Source organism: Felis catus, chromosome A3, assembly GCF_018350175.1.
Source record: "Felis catus isolate Fca126 chromosome A3, F.catus_Fca126_mat1.0, whole genome shotgun sequence".
Classification (NCBI taxonomy): Eukaryota; Metazoa; Chordata; class Mammalia; order Carnivora; family Felidae; genus Felis; species Felis catus.
Genome location: NC_058370.1, coordinates 38,753,141 through 38,773,729, shown reverse-complemented (window position 1 = coordinate 38,773,729; position 20,589 = coordinate 38,753,141). Strand labels below are relative to the sequence as shown.

General features: G+C 43.6%; 1 protein-coding gene across 1 annotated transcript in view; it reads right to left on the bottom strand.

Annotated features, from left to right (window-relative positions):
- Positions 1-20,589, bottom strand: part of ISM1 (isthmin 1) — a 74,886-nt gene that overhangs the window by 16,844 nt on the left and 37,453 nt on the right. Inside the window, exons 2-3 of the mRNA XM_023251469.2 lie at positions 10,410-10,649; positions 1,200-1,464 (exon numbers count right to left, since the gene is read on the bottom strand). Coding sequence (XP_023107237.1) covers positions 1,200-1,464; positions 10,410-10,649 — 505 coding nt within the window. The remainder of the gene's footprint in view (positions 1-1,199; positions 1,465-10,409; positions 10,650-20,589) is intronic.

Sequence of the window (20,589 nt, the reverse complement as noted above, 5' to 3'; positions counted from 1 at the left end):
CTTCAGAAAAGGTCTTCCTGTTTTGGAAGTTGCCTGCTATCATCTATTAGCAGCAGAAATGACTCTCAAATATACAACTGGTCTTCCTACTGAGAAATGGAGGTAAGGGTGAGAAGGCAATGGTGTGAGACAAATCATCCCCATTGTATAGCATTTGTTCCTAAGACTGCAGATGGTGAAGCCACAAGAACATTATCACGATGGGTGAATTTGTAAGATATCAGACATTCTCATAACATGAGGCAGACTGCCTGATTCCCCACAAAGCTTTGCCAGGTCTGTTTCATTTCCTCTTTTTGCACACATGAGATGTGTTTCCCAGCTTTCCTTGCATCTATGTGGGCCATATGACTACGTGTCACCAACAGAATGTGGTGTGGTGGTGTGCTAAGCAGATGTGATGTGTATCATCTCCAGGCTGAGGGGTTAAGATCATGGGTGCCTTTTCTAGGCTCCCCCTGTCCCCGTGGCTGCCAGCCAAGGAGCATAACTCAGGTCCTGATGGTTTGCCGAGCTCCAACATGGAAGAAGCCTGGATCCCTGAATGACTGAGTGGAGCTGAGTTTCCCCCACTGTCTCCCACTCCGACTCAAGTGAACCATGATTTTTATTATTTAAATCACTGAATTTGTAAGTTGTTTGTTACCTCACTTCTCCTACTCTAAAAACATGGGAAACTAGAAATCCCAACTTGGGGTCTTCACATTTATTCGTGGGGGAGCCTTACTTTGACAACCTGTGAAGCACATGTTCATGTGGATTCCCAAGGGCTGCTCCACTGCCAATGTCAAACATAACATGGTTGTCTGGTCAACAGAGGCAACTAGACACATCTCTTTTTACTAAATTGATTTTTAGTATGAATTTTTCAGTAAAATATGCAAGGAAGTTAATTTGGTGCTATCTTCACTTTTAGAAATAAAACTTTTTTGGGAAAAAAAGCAGAATGTCAAAGATCCGTAACTAAAAAAAAAAAAAAAAAATTCTCTCCTAGGATAATTGGTATGATTTAAAAATTATAGGCTTTCCAGAAAAATGTGGCTGCTGGTGCCTCCTTGGGGCTTCTGTGGAACAAAGTCTTTATGAAGACCAAAAACCACATACTGTAAACTGGGTTTTGCTTGGCTCCGTGTCCATTAGGCCTCATCATCCTCATTTATTCTCCCCATCAATTTTAGATCGCTGGGTGGTAAACTCACCATATTCTGGCTGGTCTTTGGTTTCAAAAGTCCGGTGGCCTGGGGCTGGACGGTCCCACCCCCTGGGGGGGTTGAGGAAGTTGCTGTCGTCTGAGGTACTGTCGTACTTATAGTCTTGGTCCCCGCTGTTGGCCCTCGTCAGGGACAAGGACCTCTGCCACCAGGCCCTCCAGTCAGGGGACGGGACTGACCAGCTGGGCTTATTCTCTGGATGCTGATCTTTATCTGCTTCAGAGTCAGGACCATCCACCACCTCTATGGTGACCTGAAGAATTCAGAACAGGGCAGAGTCAATGAGGAGTTGACAGTCTCCAAACTAGGTACCTTCAGAAGAAAGTCTAAGAGAGTAGAGGGAAATGATGGCTGTGTCCCTCATGGAGGAAAGCTGAGACCACATGGCGATACGGAATGGAAAACACCCAGGAATGGCCCAAATGAACCACATGACCAGACAGAACTGATGTACATGGGCTTCAGGTTGTGAGGAGACAGTTCATCACTAGGGTTCCTGATTTTCTGATGACTACATTGCTGGGAAGTCTTTAATTCAAGAAGTAAACATGTACTATATGTGTTTCTAAGGTGACACAAGAATAATTATAATAAAACCAAACACTTCTTGAGTACTAAATCTGTAACCAGGCACTGTTTTATGTGTTCTACATATATTAATTTATTTAATCCTCATAATAACCGAATAAAGTTGGTACTACTGATTGGCCCCTATGGTTGACTGTCTGAAAAGATGGCCTCAGTAATTCATCCCATCTTTGTATTAAGAAGTGGAGGTTATTTCCTCTCCCTTTTATTCTGGCCCAGTCTTGTGACTCCCTTTGTTCAGTAGAATATGGTAGGAGTGACGCTGTGACAAGCCTCATGAGGTCTTGCAGCTTCCATTTTCATTCTCTTGGAATGTTCCTACCACTAGGTAAGGAAGCCTTACACATAGTGAAGAGAGGGGCCACTTAGCAGAGAGCTGAGGTACTTCAGCCAATGGCCAGCTCCAGGGCCCCAGTCATGTGAGTAAGGCCATCTTGGATGCTCCAGCCCAGTTGGGTTACCACAGTCAATACCATGTGGACCAGAGACAAGCTCTTTTGGCTGAGCCCTGTTCAAATTCCTAACCCACAGGACTGTGGGCAATCCAGGATCATCGCTTCAAGCTGTTAAATTTTGGTTGCTAGACAGCAACAGGTTAGCTTTTTGCAGAGAAGTTAACAACTTGCTGAAGGTCACACAGCGAGAGTGGCAGATGCAAACTGTCTAGCCCTAAAGCCCATGCTCTCAACAACTTTGTGACACTGACTCTCAAAAGGTAATAGAAGTACTGTCCCCTCATGCAAATAGGGGGGCAAGAAGGCCACAGAGGCTGGTGGGGACTGGCCGCCACAGGTTGTGTAGAGGTGTGAGCACAAGGTCCTCAAGAGCCGCAGTTGTGACTTTCACCCATCCCACATCCAGACTCTGTGTGCACTCCTCAACTGACCCTGAGGGTCAGAGCAGATAATCCCAGAGCCAAGGTTAGAACTTGCTCTTGGATGTACAGAGCCTAGTTTTGAAGTCATGGGGCTGGAAGAATGCAGTTTCTTGGCTCTGAGAGACAATCAACGTAGAGAAACTTGTTTAAAAAAATATAATAAAAGACTCATTGGGTTCCTTTGGCCATCACATAGCCCTTGCAACACCCCCTGGATGAGTTGTGTGCAAATGAATCAGAAACATGTGCTCCGAGTAATCAGCGCAAGATGTACTGGGCAGATGCGTTTCCAGTTTTGCCCTAACTCGACATCTGAGAGAGTTGCTGGGATGCTCTGCCAAATTGCACCAGGGTGTGCCCATCTCTGAGACAAACAGCCCCTTCCTTGTGTACTAGGAATGGGGAGGTTTGAATTCTACTCACTTTGACATTCCAAGGAGGTTGCCCAGCCTATGGTAGGCCTGGGCTATGGCCTTGTGTGGTCCAGACACAGGTCAAGGGTATGACCATCAGTCCCAGAGTATCCTTGGGCTACAGGAAGCCAAGTGAATCTTTTTCTGGTGTGGGATACCTAGAAGGGCATCATTGGCTTTATTCCATGCCACCATCATCTCCAGCCTGGTAAGCATCTCTTGCATATTAATAAATAATTATGGAATGTTTAGTAGTCTTCCAGAAAGGAAAAAAGGGAAGAGAAGAACAGGAATACCTCATACATCTTATATCACTGCTGTTTGTTGCAAAGGCTGGTTGCTGGAGAGTGACTGGGACCCACATGCAGCCCTGGGAGGACAGGTGCCCCTGGAATGCACTGCTGGGTGGTGCAGAACTGAGCCAGGTAGTGACAGGGCAATGCTGAGCCTTCAGAGACATAACCTTTCTCTTCTGCAGTCTCGTTCCCCTCTGCCTACAGACTGAACGACTGAGCTGCAACAATCATCTGTAAGGCTATTAAGGGTCTCAGAGGGGAGAAGCTGCCAAGAGCCAGGCAAGCCTGCAATTATGGTAATGAAATCAGTCTCTGGGTAGAAGATAAGGGGGAACGTGCCCAACGGTTTTGGTATTCCATTTGTATTCAGACTGGAGTCGAAGGGATTGCCTAAGCAGACGTGCCCTGCAATTTCTCCAAGCTGGGAATAAAAACAATTTCATGTTTTAAGCTATTACCGTCAATACGATTTTTCCCCCCAAACTGTTGCTCGGGTCCAAACAAAATAGATTTGTTGCCTGGCCAGGCAATAAGTAGCAAAATACGAATTTACTCCAAAAACCATATCGATGACTGAATCTTAACAGCTTAGAGGTTTCTTTTTCCCCTTTAGTTTCTGGCCACAGCCCCAACTGAATTAAAAACAAAACAAAACAAACAAAAAAACAAAAACACACATAAATCTTAAACCCACCCTTCCCTGCAGTTAATAATGTGGAAATCTCATACTGATATCAGAAGAAGAAATCTAATCTTGAACCTGAAATTTTATAGGCATCCAATTAAAGAAACTTAATGAGCATGATCAGTGGCTTCTTGGATGGCAGAGATTAGTTTTATATTTCCTGTTGCTCTCATTCTTATTTACACGTTCTTCAGCATCAAAGAATGTGTGGATAAAGATGCCTTAAACAATAATCAATGTGACAGGCTGAAGATGTGGGAGTATAGCAGATTTCCAAGCCAAAAAAGATGCTAGACCTTACTATCTTTTCTGTTCCTTAATATGCATAATTGATGTGCTTTAGTGTATTTATTTTTTCTGGACTTTTCCACACCATGAATCAAGACAGTACAAGAAAGAGAACTCTTTTAAAAGACCCAAGTCCAACTTCTGGCAGGAACTTGTCAGCTCAAAAAAAAAAAAAAAAAAAAAAAAAAAAAAAAAAAGTCCAAAATAAGTGTCGATTTGGGGAATTCTGTCCAAAATTAGGAAGTGAGGATAAGATCCTATGAAGTGCTACCAGCTTCTTTCCTTCTCTTGATAGTTATTTGTTAGAAACAAACTCTTTACAGTAACTTGCTCTGAAAAGCACTTTTCATAGAGAAACTAACACATTTCTCAGTCTATTGGTTAATAAACTAATGACTCTGCGAATACATAAGCTTTGACCTCTCAACTCGGGAGAATCTTCTAGAATCTTTTAACTCAGTCCTCTAGGCCTGGAGACCTCTGGTGATTAGGCAGGTGTGGGTTGGTATTTCCCAGACAGGAAAATGAACCCTGTATGGTGAAGTGATTTCCTGAAAAGCACAGAGCATCCAGACAAGGAAATAATCTCAGTGAAGAGTTAGGTCCCAGATTACGCTCTCCCTCCTTCCATGACAAATGCAGCAGAAAGAACACAAAATGGACTAAGGAAGTATATAATCTCTGCCTCTCAGACTCACCGATGCTCCAAAACACAACTATAGTAACCCAGCGGTTACCAGTAACTGTGGTTAGTACTTTGAGGTTTGCAGTGTGCTTGCCCAAACATTATTGCTTGTTCTTCACTAGTTAGATCTGAATTTCAGACACAGAAACTGGATTGGAGAATTCAAGTTCCTGAGGGGAACAGCAACGTGCAGAGCTGGTCTCAAAACTAGTTCTTGTGATTCCCAGTTTTTTTTTTTTTTATCTATTTATTTTCAGAGCGAGAGAGAGAGAGAAAGAAAGAGAGAAAATGCAAGTGGGGGAGGGGAAGAAAGAGAGGGAGAGAGAGAAACCGAAGCAGAATCTGTGCTGTCAGTGCAGAGCCCTATGTGGGGCTCGATCTCACAAACTGTGAAATCATGACCTGGGCTGAAATCAAGAGCCAGACTTAACCAACAGAGCCACCCAGATGCCCCTGATTCCCAGTTATTTTATACATGTTTCCTCTGTCATCTTAATCCACTATCATCACCAACCTGAATCTACCCATTTGGGGACACTTACCATATACCTGTCTCGGTGTTAAGTGCTTCATGTGGATGATCTCATTTAATTCCCACAACAAACTTTCTTTTGTTCAGTATTGTACTACAGAGGTACTCATGGGTAATATTATCACCCTCATTTTATAGATAAGGACACTGAGGCATAGAGAGGTCAAGTCACCTGCATGAAGCCATAGAGACCAAGCCTGGTAGATTCAAGGGTGATGCCTGATCCAATGCAGCTCAGTGTTCTGGACAACATGCTCCCATGAGAATCTTAACAATATAGGCTTGTCCACATAGCCGTGTGGGCCCATGTCTTGGGCACAGAATTTCTTGTTTCTTCCTCAGTCAGACCTGCCATTCCAAAAGTATTTTAGAGAAAAAGGAGGAGGGGAAATCACAAGTCGTAGCCCTGCCCAACTCATCTAGTTGTATCTTGTGGCACTCAAGAGGCCTATGACCATGTACATAAGTCTGTGCAAGTAAAAAAAAAAGAACTTTGGGTGACTATTTTAAGTCTCCCTCAATTGGAAAAAAGAAATAAGTATATTGGTTGAAACTAATACTAATTTCGGCTTGATCCAGAAAAGAGAAGTATTTGTTTGTGAATAGCTACTATGGTAATGAAGTGATGCAGTAAGACTAGTAATGAGTTTATTTTAGAGACTTTTGTCTTTGCTATCTGACCATCAGCTGCAGACCAAAAAACCCAGCCAACAATACTAAAGTTCAAGTCTAACTTGTCCTGGGGGAATTTCCTTTCTTTCTGAATGATTTATTTATTTATTTTTAACAAAACCCAACTTCTAGAATTGTTTCAAATTTAATATGGAGATTGTGTTCAGGAGTTTGAGGCTCTTTCTTTCTAATTCGTACATTGTTGTCTTTTCTTTTTTCCACTCACTTCCACAGCCCTAAACCAGTCCCACCTGGCTTGGAGGGGTGGGGTGGAGGTGGGGTGAAAAAAGCTCCAAAAATCCAGGCTTTTTAAAGGATTTCCCTTCCTAAAAGTTAAGAGGTCCAAGAGGGATGTGACAGGCTTGCACAGGCTCAGCAATATCACTTTGCAAAGGTGTGGGCTATTTGGCAAGAGGGACAGCAGACCCTAGTCCTGGAGCGTGGGAAACTCTTCCAGACACTGGATGGATTAGGGGGGGGGGGCTGTTCAGAGAGAGGGGTATCACATTCCTGTTCAGCTCCCCGGCTTCAGAGCAGGACAGCTAGGTGTGGGGGTGAAGGGCAGGTTGCCAGGGGAGGGGGGAAGACAAGGCCAGGGGCCCTAGCAGCTGAAGCTGACCCACTGATGCGCCCTTCACCTTCTTCACTCTCCTCCCCAGAGAGGCAAAATGCTTTGACGGCCTGGGTAATCAGCGGGGCTGTCTGCTCGGCTGAACCGCCTCGTGTCAAACCAGTGCATTTCAACAAAAGGGCAGTGCTCTAAGGAAGGGGCAAGGGCTGCCAGCACAGAAACCATCACCCCCTTTTAGAAAGCACCTCATTTTTAAAGGACCACCAGGGCACTGGTTTACTCAAGTGCAGTGGTGCATGGGGCTGCAGGGGATGGCGCTGTGTGTGTCTGTGTGTGTGAGAGTGTGTGTGAGCATGCGTGCTAGTGTACTCACATGCAGACCTAGGATGGGGCGCTCAGGGATGGCAGCTGCTTCGTTCTTTCTTTGAAATCTTTCTGAGTGACCCTTGTGGTCTTCCAGAAAGAAGAGGCCAGAAACACAGCTCAATTTTCTTTTCTGTCAGGCCAACAGGTCATCAGATCAACAAAACATAGGCTGCTCACCCCTTTCTACTGCCTGAGGAAGGCTAACAGACACGGGGATTGCACAAAGCAGAAGTGGAGTGGCCCATTCAGGCAGTGGACAGAAAAGTGGTAGTAGCTTAATCTTCATGGGCTTTGGACTCTACAAATATCTGGGCTAGAGTACCATAAAATTTTTAATTCATTCTGCCCATAACCCTGATATTTGCAGCTTTGGGGAGACCTATGTTCTTGGGAGTTAAGGTGATCTTTGCTGTCCAAAGGGCAACTCAGAAAGGTATGAGGTCCTGAAAGAGCAGCCCTGGCCTCTTTCCACTCTGTGCTCTAAAGCATCCCTTTCAGAAGCAGCACCTGAAGGAGAACTTTTTGTTCTTGAGCTGGGGTGGTGGTAAGACAGAGTGAAAACAAAGCACTGCTTGTTTCTTTCCACCTGTTGTAAGTCTATGTAAACAGGTGGCTTGGGGTCTGAGAGGACACAAGAACAAATAATTTCCATCTCTGCTGTCATTCCTTTCTGACAGTGCCCAGGGAAGCTGCATTTTATGAAAGTGCCAGAAGCTTTGCCAGAATCTGGTGTTTGGCCTTTTCATAACTCACCTCCATTTATTCTTTGCTCCTTGGTTCATTCTAGTTCTCTCCACATCCACCAACTCCAGCAGCCCCTCACCTCAGGAAGCTAAGTGGAACTGTTCCAGAGCATTCTCTCCTTCCCATCCAGCCAAACAACACAGTTGAGGATGATTTAAAATGAATTGTAACCTTGGGTGTTCTATTGACCTCATGCACAGATCCATCATGCACTTCGCGGTTGCCCTGTCCTTCTTTTTGAAAAAGTAATCTGGGTTTTCCAGGTCTAAGGATCTCAACCACTATTCTTCCCTGACATTTAGGTTCACGTTTTAAAAAGGCCCAAGTGAGGTCTGGGGATTTCCAGACTGATGGATTTATCTGGGAGAGAAGGAGGGGGGAACTTGAAAGTGTTGCCCCAAATTTGGTTCTTAGGTAGAGCTCCATGCACTTAGTAACCTTCCAGTGAGAGGACGCTCTCCCTGTAGCCTTCAGTTCGCCTGCATCTGGGTCTTTTCTTGTAGCTTTACCTAAGAAACTCTTAAATCTATTACATTAATAGCTCAATCCTCAGCATTAAGCCCTATACTACATTTCCCACCTCTGGGGGAATAAAAAGGTGAGCCACAACAAACCTAAAATTGTTTGGAGCATGGCCTAAGCTCCCCTGGAATGAAGGTAGTCTGGTCCTGAAACCATAAATTCTATAAAAAAAGGAAGAAATCACTTCCTGTAGAGGAAGGCCTGATGGGGAGCACTGTCGAGCAACAGTAAGGAGATGTCTGCACCTTTTTTGCCAATCTGCACCTCCCTCAAGAAGATCCTCTGTTCTTTAGATGAGAGCCATGCAGCCACTTCCTGGAGAGAGAGGAGTGGAGCAAAAGGCCTGTTTTTCTAATTAATCAATTAGAACAATACAAGACTCATTGGAAATGTTAAGAGGTGCATGATGTGATTTCTGTGTATGAGTTGTCAAAGAATTACCTCCAAAGCATTGTTCACTTCTAGACCCTCAACATTATCCTGCCCCATTTCTTCCCATCTATGCAGACCTGTTCACAATGGAACATAGCATTTTTTTTCTCTCTCGCCTCTGTCTCCATGATCCCTTTGGCACAGTCTTAAGTGGTAGCTGCGACCTTCATATGCATGTCATTTCCTGGAGGGAGAAGGTCTTACATTTCTTAATTTCCCATAACCTAACACAGCACTTTATACACAGTAGGGGCTGGTCAACATTCTAACGGAGGTGTATTCTCCGTGACATTTCTTAGCCACTATGACACTGGTATGATGAGCAAAACAACTCTGACCAAGGAAATCTGATCTAAAGTGGTGTCATGCACAGAATGTTAGTTAATTAAGGATCAATAGCTATGAGGTCAAGTTCAGGAACTTTCTGCCATGTAAGCTAATTGGAATTTGAAGCAGATAGGAAGAATACAAAAATGCTGCCCTTCCCCCAAATGAAAAGAATTGAGAACAAAGCTTAAAAGTATGGAAGCAGGCAAATGAGGACAGGAGCTACAACAGGCACTAGGTTGCCAGGGGTGGGTGAGCCTTCCTTGGTTATCATGGCTACCATCTTTGGGAAGACACAGAAGGAATTACAAGCAAAATTCAAAATTAGGAGTTTGTCTATGAAACATGGATTTGTAGGGTGAGTACTTCTGGGAGCCCAAGAGTCTACATTTGAGCTGCAACCACTGTTTACTAGACATATGACCTTGGGCAAACCAAATAGGAACTTACTGAGTACCTGTTGCATTATTGATAATGGAAAATGATGTGTGCTTCAGCTCCTTCATGAGAGTGTTGGAAGAGTCAAATCATATCAACATTTGCTTTGTAAAGCATTCTATTTCAGTGTAGATGAGTTATTTTTAATCCCAGGTACCCTTTTCCCTAACCTGCCATTCTCTTCAGCTTCTTCCCATCCCATCATAGCGGTACTGATTCATCTCTCTCCCAGGAACTTCTGTTCTCCCCTCCCTTTCTTTTATCCATTTTTTAAAATCAGTCATTTACATTTTAGAGCAACTGAAGTGTTGTCACCTCCTGAGGGGGTTGCTGGTGTCCAAGGCAAGCTAAGAGGTATTTGTGAGAGGGCCTTCCTGAGTACTTTTGAAATCCTACTATGATTTGTCTAGTGCAACCACGTGTGAGATGGGCCCTTTTCTAGAGCTACCATATTTCATCAATTTCAGAGCATCTTATTTTGTTTTGTTTTTACAATTCAACAGCTCTGAAATCAGGATGTATTGTAGTCATTGGTGTTTTCTTTTTTTTAGTGGTTCATGAAATAATGCTTCCTCTCACAATCAAGGGTGTTACACAGATGAAATACAACACTGTTCTCATAGAGATAAAATGATCGTAAATAGGATTCATTAGGGGTTAAGGAGGAAAATGAGGTAAGGCAGTGGTTGCTTTGGAATCAGGTCAGGACACAAAGAGACAGATTGTTTCATTTTGTTCCACCTTTCAACCCTCTAGCATTACCTGGATATTTGGATTCTGCCCATTTATATCAGCTTTGGAAAGATCTGGAAAGTTTGGTAGATCAAGGAGAAAGGATCTGGGGCCATCTCTTTGTAGGGAAGGGTGCCCAGCGTCTTGCCGGAATCGCTGTCTGGGGAAGGGTTGGTGTGCAGCCTGGTGGTCCAGATGCTCCCCTCGTGCTTCTTTGGAGAGAGAAAAGCTGGTTTCTGATGTAGAGTCAGTTTCCACGTGGAGGTTATTCTAAAACAAACAGACAAGCAAATGAATAAATGAATATGAGGCACATGATTTAAAAATACCAGCCTCAACAGCCCATTAAGTTCCGGAGCAAAGACAATTCCAGTGGCTGGAATTAAACCAGGATGGCATTTACAACTCATTTTCATTCTCCCTGGTTTATTTACTCCATCTTCAAAACGCCCAATCATCAAGAAACATTTCCCAGGCTACTACCTGGGAATTTTCTGAGGGCTAATGAGTTATGGACTATATATTCCATTAAAGCACATCAACACAAAAGTGCTATTTTGAAGGAGAAGAGGTATTCATTCAGAACTGCAATCAAATTATGGTTTCTTTCTCACAGCTTCAATTAATTAACCACTCTGGCATTAGTTATAGCCCCAGTGTCCAGAGCTCATTTCGTCCGTGCAGGCCATGCAACAAAAGATCCGACCAAACTGGATAAAATACTTGAGTCAAATCATTGAATATATCCATCCATTGATCCACCCATCAATCCATCTCTCCACCCATCCACCTATGCGTTTCCCCATCCTATCCATCCATGCAACCATGTATCCATCCATCCAGTCAACAAGTGTCAACCACATGCTAGGCACAGGAGATAGAGCCATGAACAAGACATAGGTCCTATTCTTTTAATGTGTACAACTACTATGACAGATCAGATCAGAGGGTGGTGACTGGTAAGAAGGAAGAAGAACATGATAGTGGCCAGGGACAACATTCGATGGGTTTCTGGAGAAAACCTCCTTGGGAAGGTGAGACTTGAACACCTGCAACAATCTGGGGAAGGAACATTCTCAAAGAGGAAACAGTAAGTAAGACAGTCCTGAGCTGGGGATGAACTTGGCCCATGTGAGAGACAGAAAGAAGGCCAATGAGGCTGGTATGGAGTGAGGGAGAGAAGATGGCATGCGATGAGGAGGAAGAGACAGGGATAGAAAAAGAAAAGTGACAAGAAGGCATTTTGAAATTTAATGCCTTTATTCTGCAAAGAAAAGTGCAAGTCTGTTGTTTCTCTCAGCTAGTAAAAAAAAATGTCTCTATTTAGTTGTCTTTTGGGGGAAATTTTTCTAGTGATTGAAGGGTGTAGAAGTTGTTGGACTTCTTTCCTAAACCAGCCCTTCTTCTCCTCTCATTCTCCCTGGACTTCTCACTGGAGGTTTCCTCCATCCCGTCAGGGATGGCATTTTCATGTTTACTGGTGAAGGGAGATGTAGAGATAGAATTTCACCAGCGTTTGGGTCAGTGGTTAATGCTTTTGTTATTCTTGGGCATGTTCTGGGGTTTTGGAGTGTATATTCCAGCACACTGTCTCCACACGCACTCCCTGCCCCCACCGCAGTGCCTTTGACCCAGCCAAAGGGTTACATCTGGTATCAAAACACTCCTGACTCTGAGTACCAAAGGTCAAGAATGGCCAGGGGATGGAACACATGCAGCAGATAAATATCTTCTTAGAGAGCTAACCTGAGGGAATGGATTTTTCCTGTATCTCTTTAAACAGGAATGGGTCTGAGGAATAAACTTGCTGGTGCAGGGACCACCTTTGTGAATGTTCCAAGAGGCCAAGTGCAATTCTGAGACAGCCTGTCTTCTGTCTCCTTAAAACCTGCAGTTATAGAGTTACAGAGCGGGGAAGCTGGCTGCTCCTCATCATGTTTTTGCTTGCCCTCCCTTTTTGCTCAAGAAATGTGGCCAAGGGCTGTGTCTTTGTTCACCTTTCCAGCCACCTCTCTGCCATGGTTTTTGTCTCCTGGCACATCCTTGCAAAGGGAGTTGCCCTGGCATACTCAAGCATTGCTCAGTGCAATGAGGGCCAAATGTATTATGCTGAGACTGAGCCCAGCACATGGAGAGAGGGGGTGGGGGAGGGGAGGGGAAGGGAGGGAAGGGGAGAGAGAGAGAGAGAGAGAGAGAGAGAGAGAGAGAGAGAGGAGAGAGAAGCATGCTAAGTCTTCCCTCAATATGAGTTCTCTATCATTGTTCCCTTGCTCTTCTTCCGGGATCCCCAACCCTAAAACTTCTGCAACAGTGTTAGGGAACACAGTTGGATTCTCATGGAGAATTTCTTGCAGCGGATTTGTGAGTATAAGTCTCAGAGGGGACCAAGATTTGCTTGCCAATTGCTTCCGGAATCACTTGAGAATCCAGCCCTAACTTCGTTGTAGTTACTGGGACATACTGCTTAACTGGGTTAAAAATGGAGCTCTCTTTCCTTTACCCTGTGATGAAGTACACTTTCTACTCCTAAAACTCACATTTTAGAGGAAGAGATAGGAAAGGCTGTTTGGCATTTTGCTTAGACGGCTGAAAAACCAAGGACTGAATCTGAATGGTTTCTTGCTCTGAGTCTGGAATTTTCTTGGTAGGAGATACACCACCACAGAGTGATCCTGGTTTAGCCACGAACCAAGAAACCCATTAAACATTCTATGGCTCAATGATCCTCCATGTAAAACAGTCCCATGCTGTCCCAGCAGGATGGTTAAGACAACTCAGTTGGGTTGTTGTCTACACATGAGAAAAAAAGAGAAGTTTAGAGTTAGGGCAATCGGCTGGCCAGCTCAGGCCACAAGCTCCTCTGCCGGGAATAGATTGGGGCTAGAGTATGTTTTGGCTTGAGTTCTGCACACAATTGTGGCATTTCTCCATCTTTTCCCGATCCCCCTGCCCACCCCCCAAACAAGTTCAGTGTTTGTAAAGCATTTGGAAGATTGTAAGTAATAAAGAAACACCAATCACAATCTCTGAATATCTGAATTATCCTTGTGTCTTTATCAAAACATATTTAACTGGAAACCTTGGCTCCCTGCAATGGGCAAGCTCCCAAATTTCCAGAAACTGGAAGCCCTGGGGAAGGTTGTCTTACAACACCTCCTATAAAATGAAACTCCACTCTATTCAATCAATAACAAGATTTGGGAGTAGCCATTATTTTGGAAATCTAGATTTTTGCATCTGGGGTAGGAGGCAGCAGACAGGATCTGCCAGCAGTGTAGGAGAAAGCCTCTTCTTCCTCTTGTCTTAGGAGCACACTGCACCTCTTCCTTGCAGAGGCTCCACCAGAGATCTGGGTTGATGGCCATCACTCCATCTATAACAATGAGCTCACCCACTGAGTGTCCCCTTAAGTTATTCTAGCAAAGTGAAGATTCTCAGGAAGGGTGGATCTCAAAATAAAGATGTTAAATAGTTTGTTTTACTCAGAAAAGCAAACACCTTTTTGTGAAGGTATTAGCTTGGGAAAGTCCAGGAACTGAGAAAGGAAAATGTCACCATACTTTCCAAGGTGCTGCGGGATTCATTTTGCCTAAACTCACATGACATGAAGAGGTCTGCTTAGTTTGAGAAAATATTTCTTTACCCACAATGTGTCTTTGAGCTGATCTTCAATCAGTGTTGCCGCTCCAATAGCATTGTTCTCTCTGAAACTGTAATTTAAGAGCTGGGATTACCAATAAAAAGAGGAACAGAAGAACTAATGCTATTATATGGTTCATACACATTCACTGTTCAACAGCTGAGGCAGGTGATCTATAGCGGCCAAATTATATAGCTTCTGCTTGACATTCCTCATCTTTGTGCATAGCTCCTGTCCCTCTTATTTTATAACGATTCTTACCTAAAATAGAAAACAAAGTAATCATAAAATGTTAACACTGATAAAATAATAAAATGGGAGCCATGTATTTTGCCTCAGAGAGCAGTATTGTGGCAAATATTGCAATTTGCCTAATTCTATCTACCTATATCTATATCATCTATATCTATATCTATATATGTATCTATATATGTGTCTATATCTGTATCTATATCTATAAGTATATGGGTTTTTTCAGTATTTGTTTCAGGCGGCAATGTTCCTGGATAAAACTACATTTCCCAGCATCCGCTAGAAGTAACTGTGTGATACAGTTCTACCCAATGAGGTGTAAGTGGAAGGTGCTGGATGAGACTGCTGAGTGGGAGGCAGTCAGTTTACCATTTGCTTTTCTCTCTTCTCCTTTCTCTTGCCTAGAATGTGGACACAAGTGCTTTGAGTAAAATGAGGCTGCTGGCAGGCATGAAGTCGAAGGCTAGTCTCTAAAGGTGGCTGAATGGGCTTTCAACAATAGCCAAGTTATGAAAAGAGCCTAAATGTCCATCAATGATGAATGGATAAAGAAGATGTGGTTATATATACAATGGAACACTACTTGGCAATGAGAAAGAATGAGATCATGCCATTTGCAGCAATGTGGATGGAACTGGAAGGTAGTATGCTAAGTGAAATAAGTCAGTCGGAGAAGACAGATATCATATGTTTTCACTCACATGTGGAACTTGAGAAACTTAACAGAAGACCATGGTGGAAGGGAAGGGGAAAAAATAGTTATAAACAGAGAAGGAGGAAGGCAAACCACAAGAGATTCTTGGATACAGAGAACAAATTGAGGGTTGATAGGAGGTGGGGGAGAGGGGAAAATGGGTGATGGGCATTGATGAGGGCACTCGTTGGGATGGGCACTGGGTGTTATATGTGAGCGATGAACCACAGGAATCTACCCCCCAAAACCAAGACTACACTGTATACACTGTATGTTAGCCAATTTGACAATAAATTATATTAAAAAAAATAATAAAGGTGGCTGAATGGAAAGATAGGGGAGCCTGGGTCCCTGAAGGCATGGTAGAGTCATCATACCAGTCCTGGATTGGTGGCCTCTGAACTTCTTTTACCACTACCACGAGCATTAATGTTGACATTGACAATGCTGCAGCACCGGTAACAACGTTCCCTGTTGTGACTCTAATTTTAGAGCTGTGACTACCAATGAGAAGGGAACAGCCCAGTTCAGTTAAGTGACTCGAAGTTGGGCACTCTGTTCTGTGCAACTGAACACCATCCCCAGCTGATAGAGGTAGCGACAGGGCATTTAGTGAGTCATCATGGTGAACTTCACAGTGGCAGCCAGGCTACTGATACCAGCTAACTTTCCTAATAGCCTATTCCAGATCTGCCATCCGTGCCCGTCTCCACACATTTATAGAATCTGCTCATTGTCTCAGCATCTATATATTAAATTTCTCAAACGTATTACTCACTGTGTAATGTAATATTTCCTTCAATTTGTCCTAAAGTCCTATCATTAAATTTTAAGGAGTTTGTCCTCAATAAAAGAAACCAGAGCTCCTTGGGCAAATGGCTGATTCCAGAGTTTGGGCCAGGAAGTATAGGTGAGTTTGGGATACTTTGATGTGGCAGAAAATGAGGAAGCTTTTAGTGGTTAATAGTGTCCTCTCTGGGGCGCCTGGGTGGCTCAGTCGGTTGAGCATCTGACTTCGGCTCAGGTCATGTTGTGACTTTTCCACCAGGCCACCGCTTCCCTGGTGGCATTTTCTGGGTCATTTGGAGGCTTCTAAAGCTATGTGGTTCTGGGATCTCCTCCCTCCTCCCTGCTCTTAGCAGATGATCCTCAGTGCCCCTGGGAAAGATGAACAGAGAAGAAAAAGGTCTCTCATCGGTAGATTGGGGACAGTTTCTAAGATGCTAAGCCCAGACACTTTCGCATTTGTGTCCTTTCTTCCCAGGACATCACTGGCCCAACCACTGTTTCCAGCCACTGCCTGGCCAGAGCTGCTCATTCTGGCCATCCTTGTGACCAAGGTGGGTTGCCACAGTCACATCAAGGTCAAAGTGGTCACAATGTTTAGAGTTTCCAGTTGGACATTTGGCACAGGTAGAGGGAGAGGTTCTTTGGAGAGGATAGGGTGGTAAGCTCAAGGGGAGGCAATCAAGGTGTGGAAATGAGTGGTGGGTCCACCTTTGGAAAAAGCATGCTAAGCATCATTGTCCCAATCTGCAAATAGCCACCTGCCCTATTCTGCAAACACCCACCAAAGGCTGGTATGTGAATAAAAGGGCTTATCTGACCATTTCCAGAACCTCCAGAAGAGGCACAAACTGGTGGCTGGCTAAGAGAGTTTTAGTGCCTTATTTATTTATTTATTTATTTATTTATTTATTTATTATTTATTGTTTATTTATTTTTTAAAAGGCTGTGGTAACTATTCCCAGATTAACACAACCAGGCAGACTTCTTGGAGGCAGACGGGATGGCAAATTTCTGGAGGGCAATGAACAAGTATATCTGCAATCGCGAAGCCCACACCCTCCAATTCCACGAGCTCAGGGGGCACCCAATAAGTACTAGTTGATGATAATGATGGCTACGGGCCTAGTTAGATTTCATTTTAATTAGGCTCAGGCTACAGGCCTCATTACCCCTAATGGGGCTTTTATGTGGGATTCTAAAGAAAAAAAAAAGCAATCTAGGAATCTTCTATTGAAGATATTAAAGAAGATATTATTAGCAATGCTTTTGGTCTCATAGACTTTGAACAACAAACAACAGAGATTATAATTAATGTCACTGCAGCCTCTCTCCTTAAAACATACTAACAATATAGCTAATTAGCAATATGTCCTCATTTGGGGCTGGACATCTGCATATTATTATCGACAATGCTTGTTTCCTTTTTCCAGATTAAAGGAAGCCATGCTGCACCCAGGCATATGGCCATTCTCCTTTCACATTAAAACACTCCGTTTTTCTTCTACCCACGATAAACACACTCAGAGCTTTATCTGTGCTAGGCATCGATTTTTGTCTGGAACACTTCCACGCATCTAAAAATAAGTTCAAGAATGCCATTGGTGGTATTTCAAAGGGAAGAGCAAAATTTCCCTGTTTGGGAGATGAAAGAATGAAAGGGCACCCTGATTATCTTTACACATGATCGGAGAGCAGGCGCTTCTAGGAAGAGAAAACCAGAATAAACAAAATGAGTTTCAGGCAGTAAAATCAGCTATCTCAAGGGGGTGCACTTGCTCGTAGGGCTCAGGAAGATAAGCACAGAGACCGTTATAGCTATGGCAGCAGGGGGTGATGAAGGCTTGTCCTGTGAACTACTGGAAAGAAGTAACCAGGACCCATGGGGAGAACCCTGCACTGGTGAATATATGGAGGACAGGGCTGGCCACCCTCTGTTCTCTCTCTGTTCAGTGTGTGATGGCAATCACGCACCTTCAGCCAGCAGGAACAGAGAGAATATCAACAGCTTTATTTTACAGCAACCATGAAAATGCCAATTCCTGGCAGAGGGGAAATGGCTAGAGATATGCTTCCATCTTTGCTGTGGAAGCTTGAAGACAACCCTGGGAACTAGTGACATGGGCACATCATGTTTCAAGAACGCAGGAGTGTTGCATCTTGGTTGGGAATGGAGGCTTCTGTTGAAAGCCTGGCTAATAGCTGAGGAATCTTTTGTTACAGTGGCAGAATGTATCACAAGAATGTTTATTTTAGGGCTTGGGAATGACCCTGCTTATGATCCCAGGCGAGGCTTTAGAAGACATGAAGAATGGTCAACTGGCTGCACTTGAGCAGGGAGCTGGCTCCATGGGGCAGGGGCCACTACTGTGGGCCACCCACCCCTGTGATTCTTTCTTAATTGAAGGCTCTGGGGGCTGGCTGACAAAATGGAAGTCAACACCCCACTGGCTTGTCTCAGATACTTCTGTAAACAGCTTTGATCTTGAAAATGTGCATGTTATTGGTGATTTTTCAAGTTGTGCTTTCTCCACTGCTGGCAAAGAAAACAGAGTGGGAACTATCCAGGGCCCATTTCCTTTATGTCCTGTTAAGCTAAAGAATGAACAGAAATGAAATACAAATTTTTCTTTCAAGTCTAAGAAAACATGTAAGAAGCAAGGGGAGGAAGCCAATTTGGCCAAAAAAACAAAACAAAACAAAACAAAACAAAACAAACAAAACAAAACAAAACAAACCTTCACCCATCATCTAAAACATCTCTGCAAGTGTAGGGGATGGAGAAATTGTATTTTCCAAAACCCTTCTCAGGGGGAATGGTGGACCTGCCTAGAAGGCACACTTTGGTAAGTCCCTTTTGGTGTGAGACAAACCCTCCTCAAGAGTAAGCTCAGGGGAGGTTTTTGTCTGCTGAGAGGGCGGTCTGAATCTCAAGGCTGTAAAGAACAGGCCAGTGGTGGCCACCAGGGGGCCCTTGGGCCCCTTGGAACTTAGCCTCCCCTCCATGTCAAATTTTGAGCAAAATACTTAATGAGTCTGGATTACTGAGGGTTTTTCAAGTTGTGCTTTCTCCATTTGTAGTAAAGAAAGAGTGGCAACTATCCAAGACCCATCTTCCAGGACCCAATTTGAAGAAGCACCAAATTGTTAATGTGCCTAAATGACCCAACTATCTAAGCCAGCCCTTGACAAGAGAGGGCTGGTGTCAAACAGGACAAGGAGTCCCAGGAGGCTAACATCTCTGCAGGGATTCAGTGTCTCCCCACATGAAATGGGGGGAGGCTCCCAAGACCCAGGTCAAGGCTGGTGTTCTGCTGTTGACAGAACTAAAGAGCATTGGAGGGCAGAGTTCAGCGGCTGGCCTGGGCGTGGGGGTGACCCTGGAGACCCTTGCCCAGTTTATTATTTTAATCACGAAGATGGACTTCTCTCAACACTCAAAGTCAAGATCCTTCCTTGAAACCTACCACAAATCTCTGCTCCAAGTACCTCTAAAATAGATTTTATTAATTAAAAAATTTTTTTTAATGTTTATTTATTTTTGAGAGACAGAGAGAGATAGAGCATGAGTGGGGGAGGAGCAGAGAGAGAGGGAGACACAGAATCTGAAGCAGGCTCCAGGCTCTGAGCTGTCAGCAAAGAGCCCGATGCAGGGCTCAAACCCACAGACCGCGAGATCATGACCTGAGCTGAAGTCAGATGCTTAACCGACTGAGCCACCCAGGCAACCCCTCTAAAATAGGTTTTAAAGGAATTTAAATTTATTTAATTTAATAAATTTATAAATAATATAAATAAAATATAAGAAGTATAAATAAAATATAAATAAATTTATATCTAAATAAATTTAATATTTAATTTATTTAAAGGAATAGGTTTCAAAGGAATTGGACCTTGGCCTGGAAATCCTGGAAAAGGGCTTATGGTATTGTGGAAGGTGCCTGGGCCAGGAGGTATAAGGCCTGGTTTTATGTCCTACCATTGTCCCTACCTAGTTTTGTAAACTTAGGTTTCTGTACCTGTTTGTCTGTGGTTTGCAAAAATGTCTACAAATACTCTAAACATCCATGCCTTGGGTAGCTGCTTCCAACACTGTCATTCTGTTTGGCCACGTGATTTACTTTGGCCAATGAATGGCCAAAGCAGAGAAAAGTACTTGTGTATTGGGGCTTGTCTATTTTTGTTGTGCTTTGTAATCCCAAGACCACTGTGTGGAAGAGGCCTGGGCTAATCTGTTGGATGATGAGAGGCATGTGGAACACAGATAATTCACCCCAGACAAGCAGCCAGCCAATGACTAGCCACTCAAATGGAGACCATCCTAAGACCATCCAGCCCTAGCTGAGTCAACCCAGAGTAGAAAAGCCACTAAGACGACCCATAGAATTGTGAAAAATAATCAGTGTTTGTCAGTTTAAGCTAATGAATTCAGAGTGATTTGTTATATAGCCAAAGCTAACAGATTCAGGGCCTCAGTGATTTCTTCTGTAAAATGGGCATGGTGAAGTGGGGTGGGAACTGCAAAGAACTTCTCCATCTATCCAGTTCTGACATCCTAGCAATGGAGTCCTTGAGAGACACTTGTCCTGGAGAAAATATTTTCCAACAATGCAAAAAGAATATTGTATCAAATGCTTCAAATTAAAGGTGGGAAGATTAAACAAAAAATCCAATGGTTCTAAATATATAAAAATGTAACTACGATTTCAATTATTAGAACACCTTCGCCTTCTCCACCTGCTAACTCAAAGCTGGGTAAAATCTGTCGGAAAACCACCCTCTGCCTACTGCTTCCGTCAATTACATGTGCTGCTTTGTTAACAGCTCTATTGCCAGTT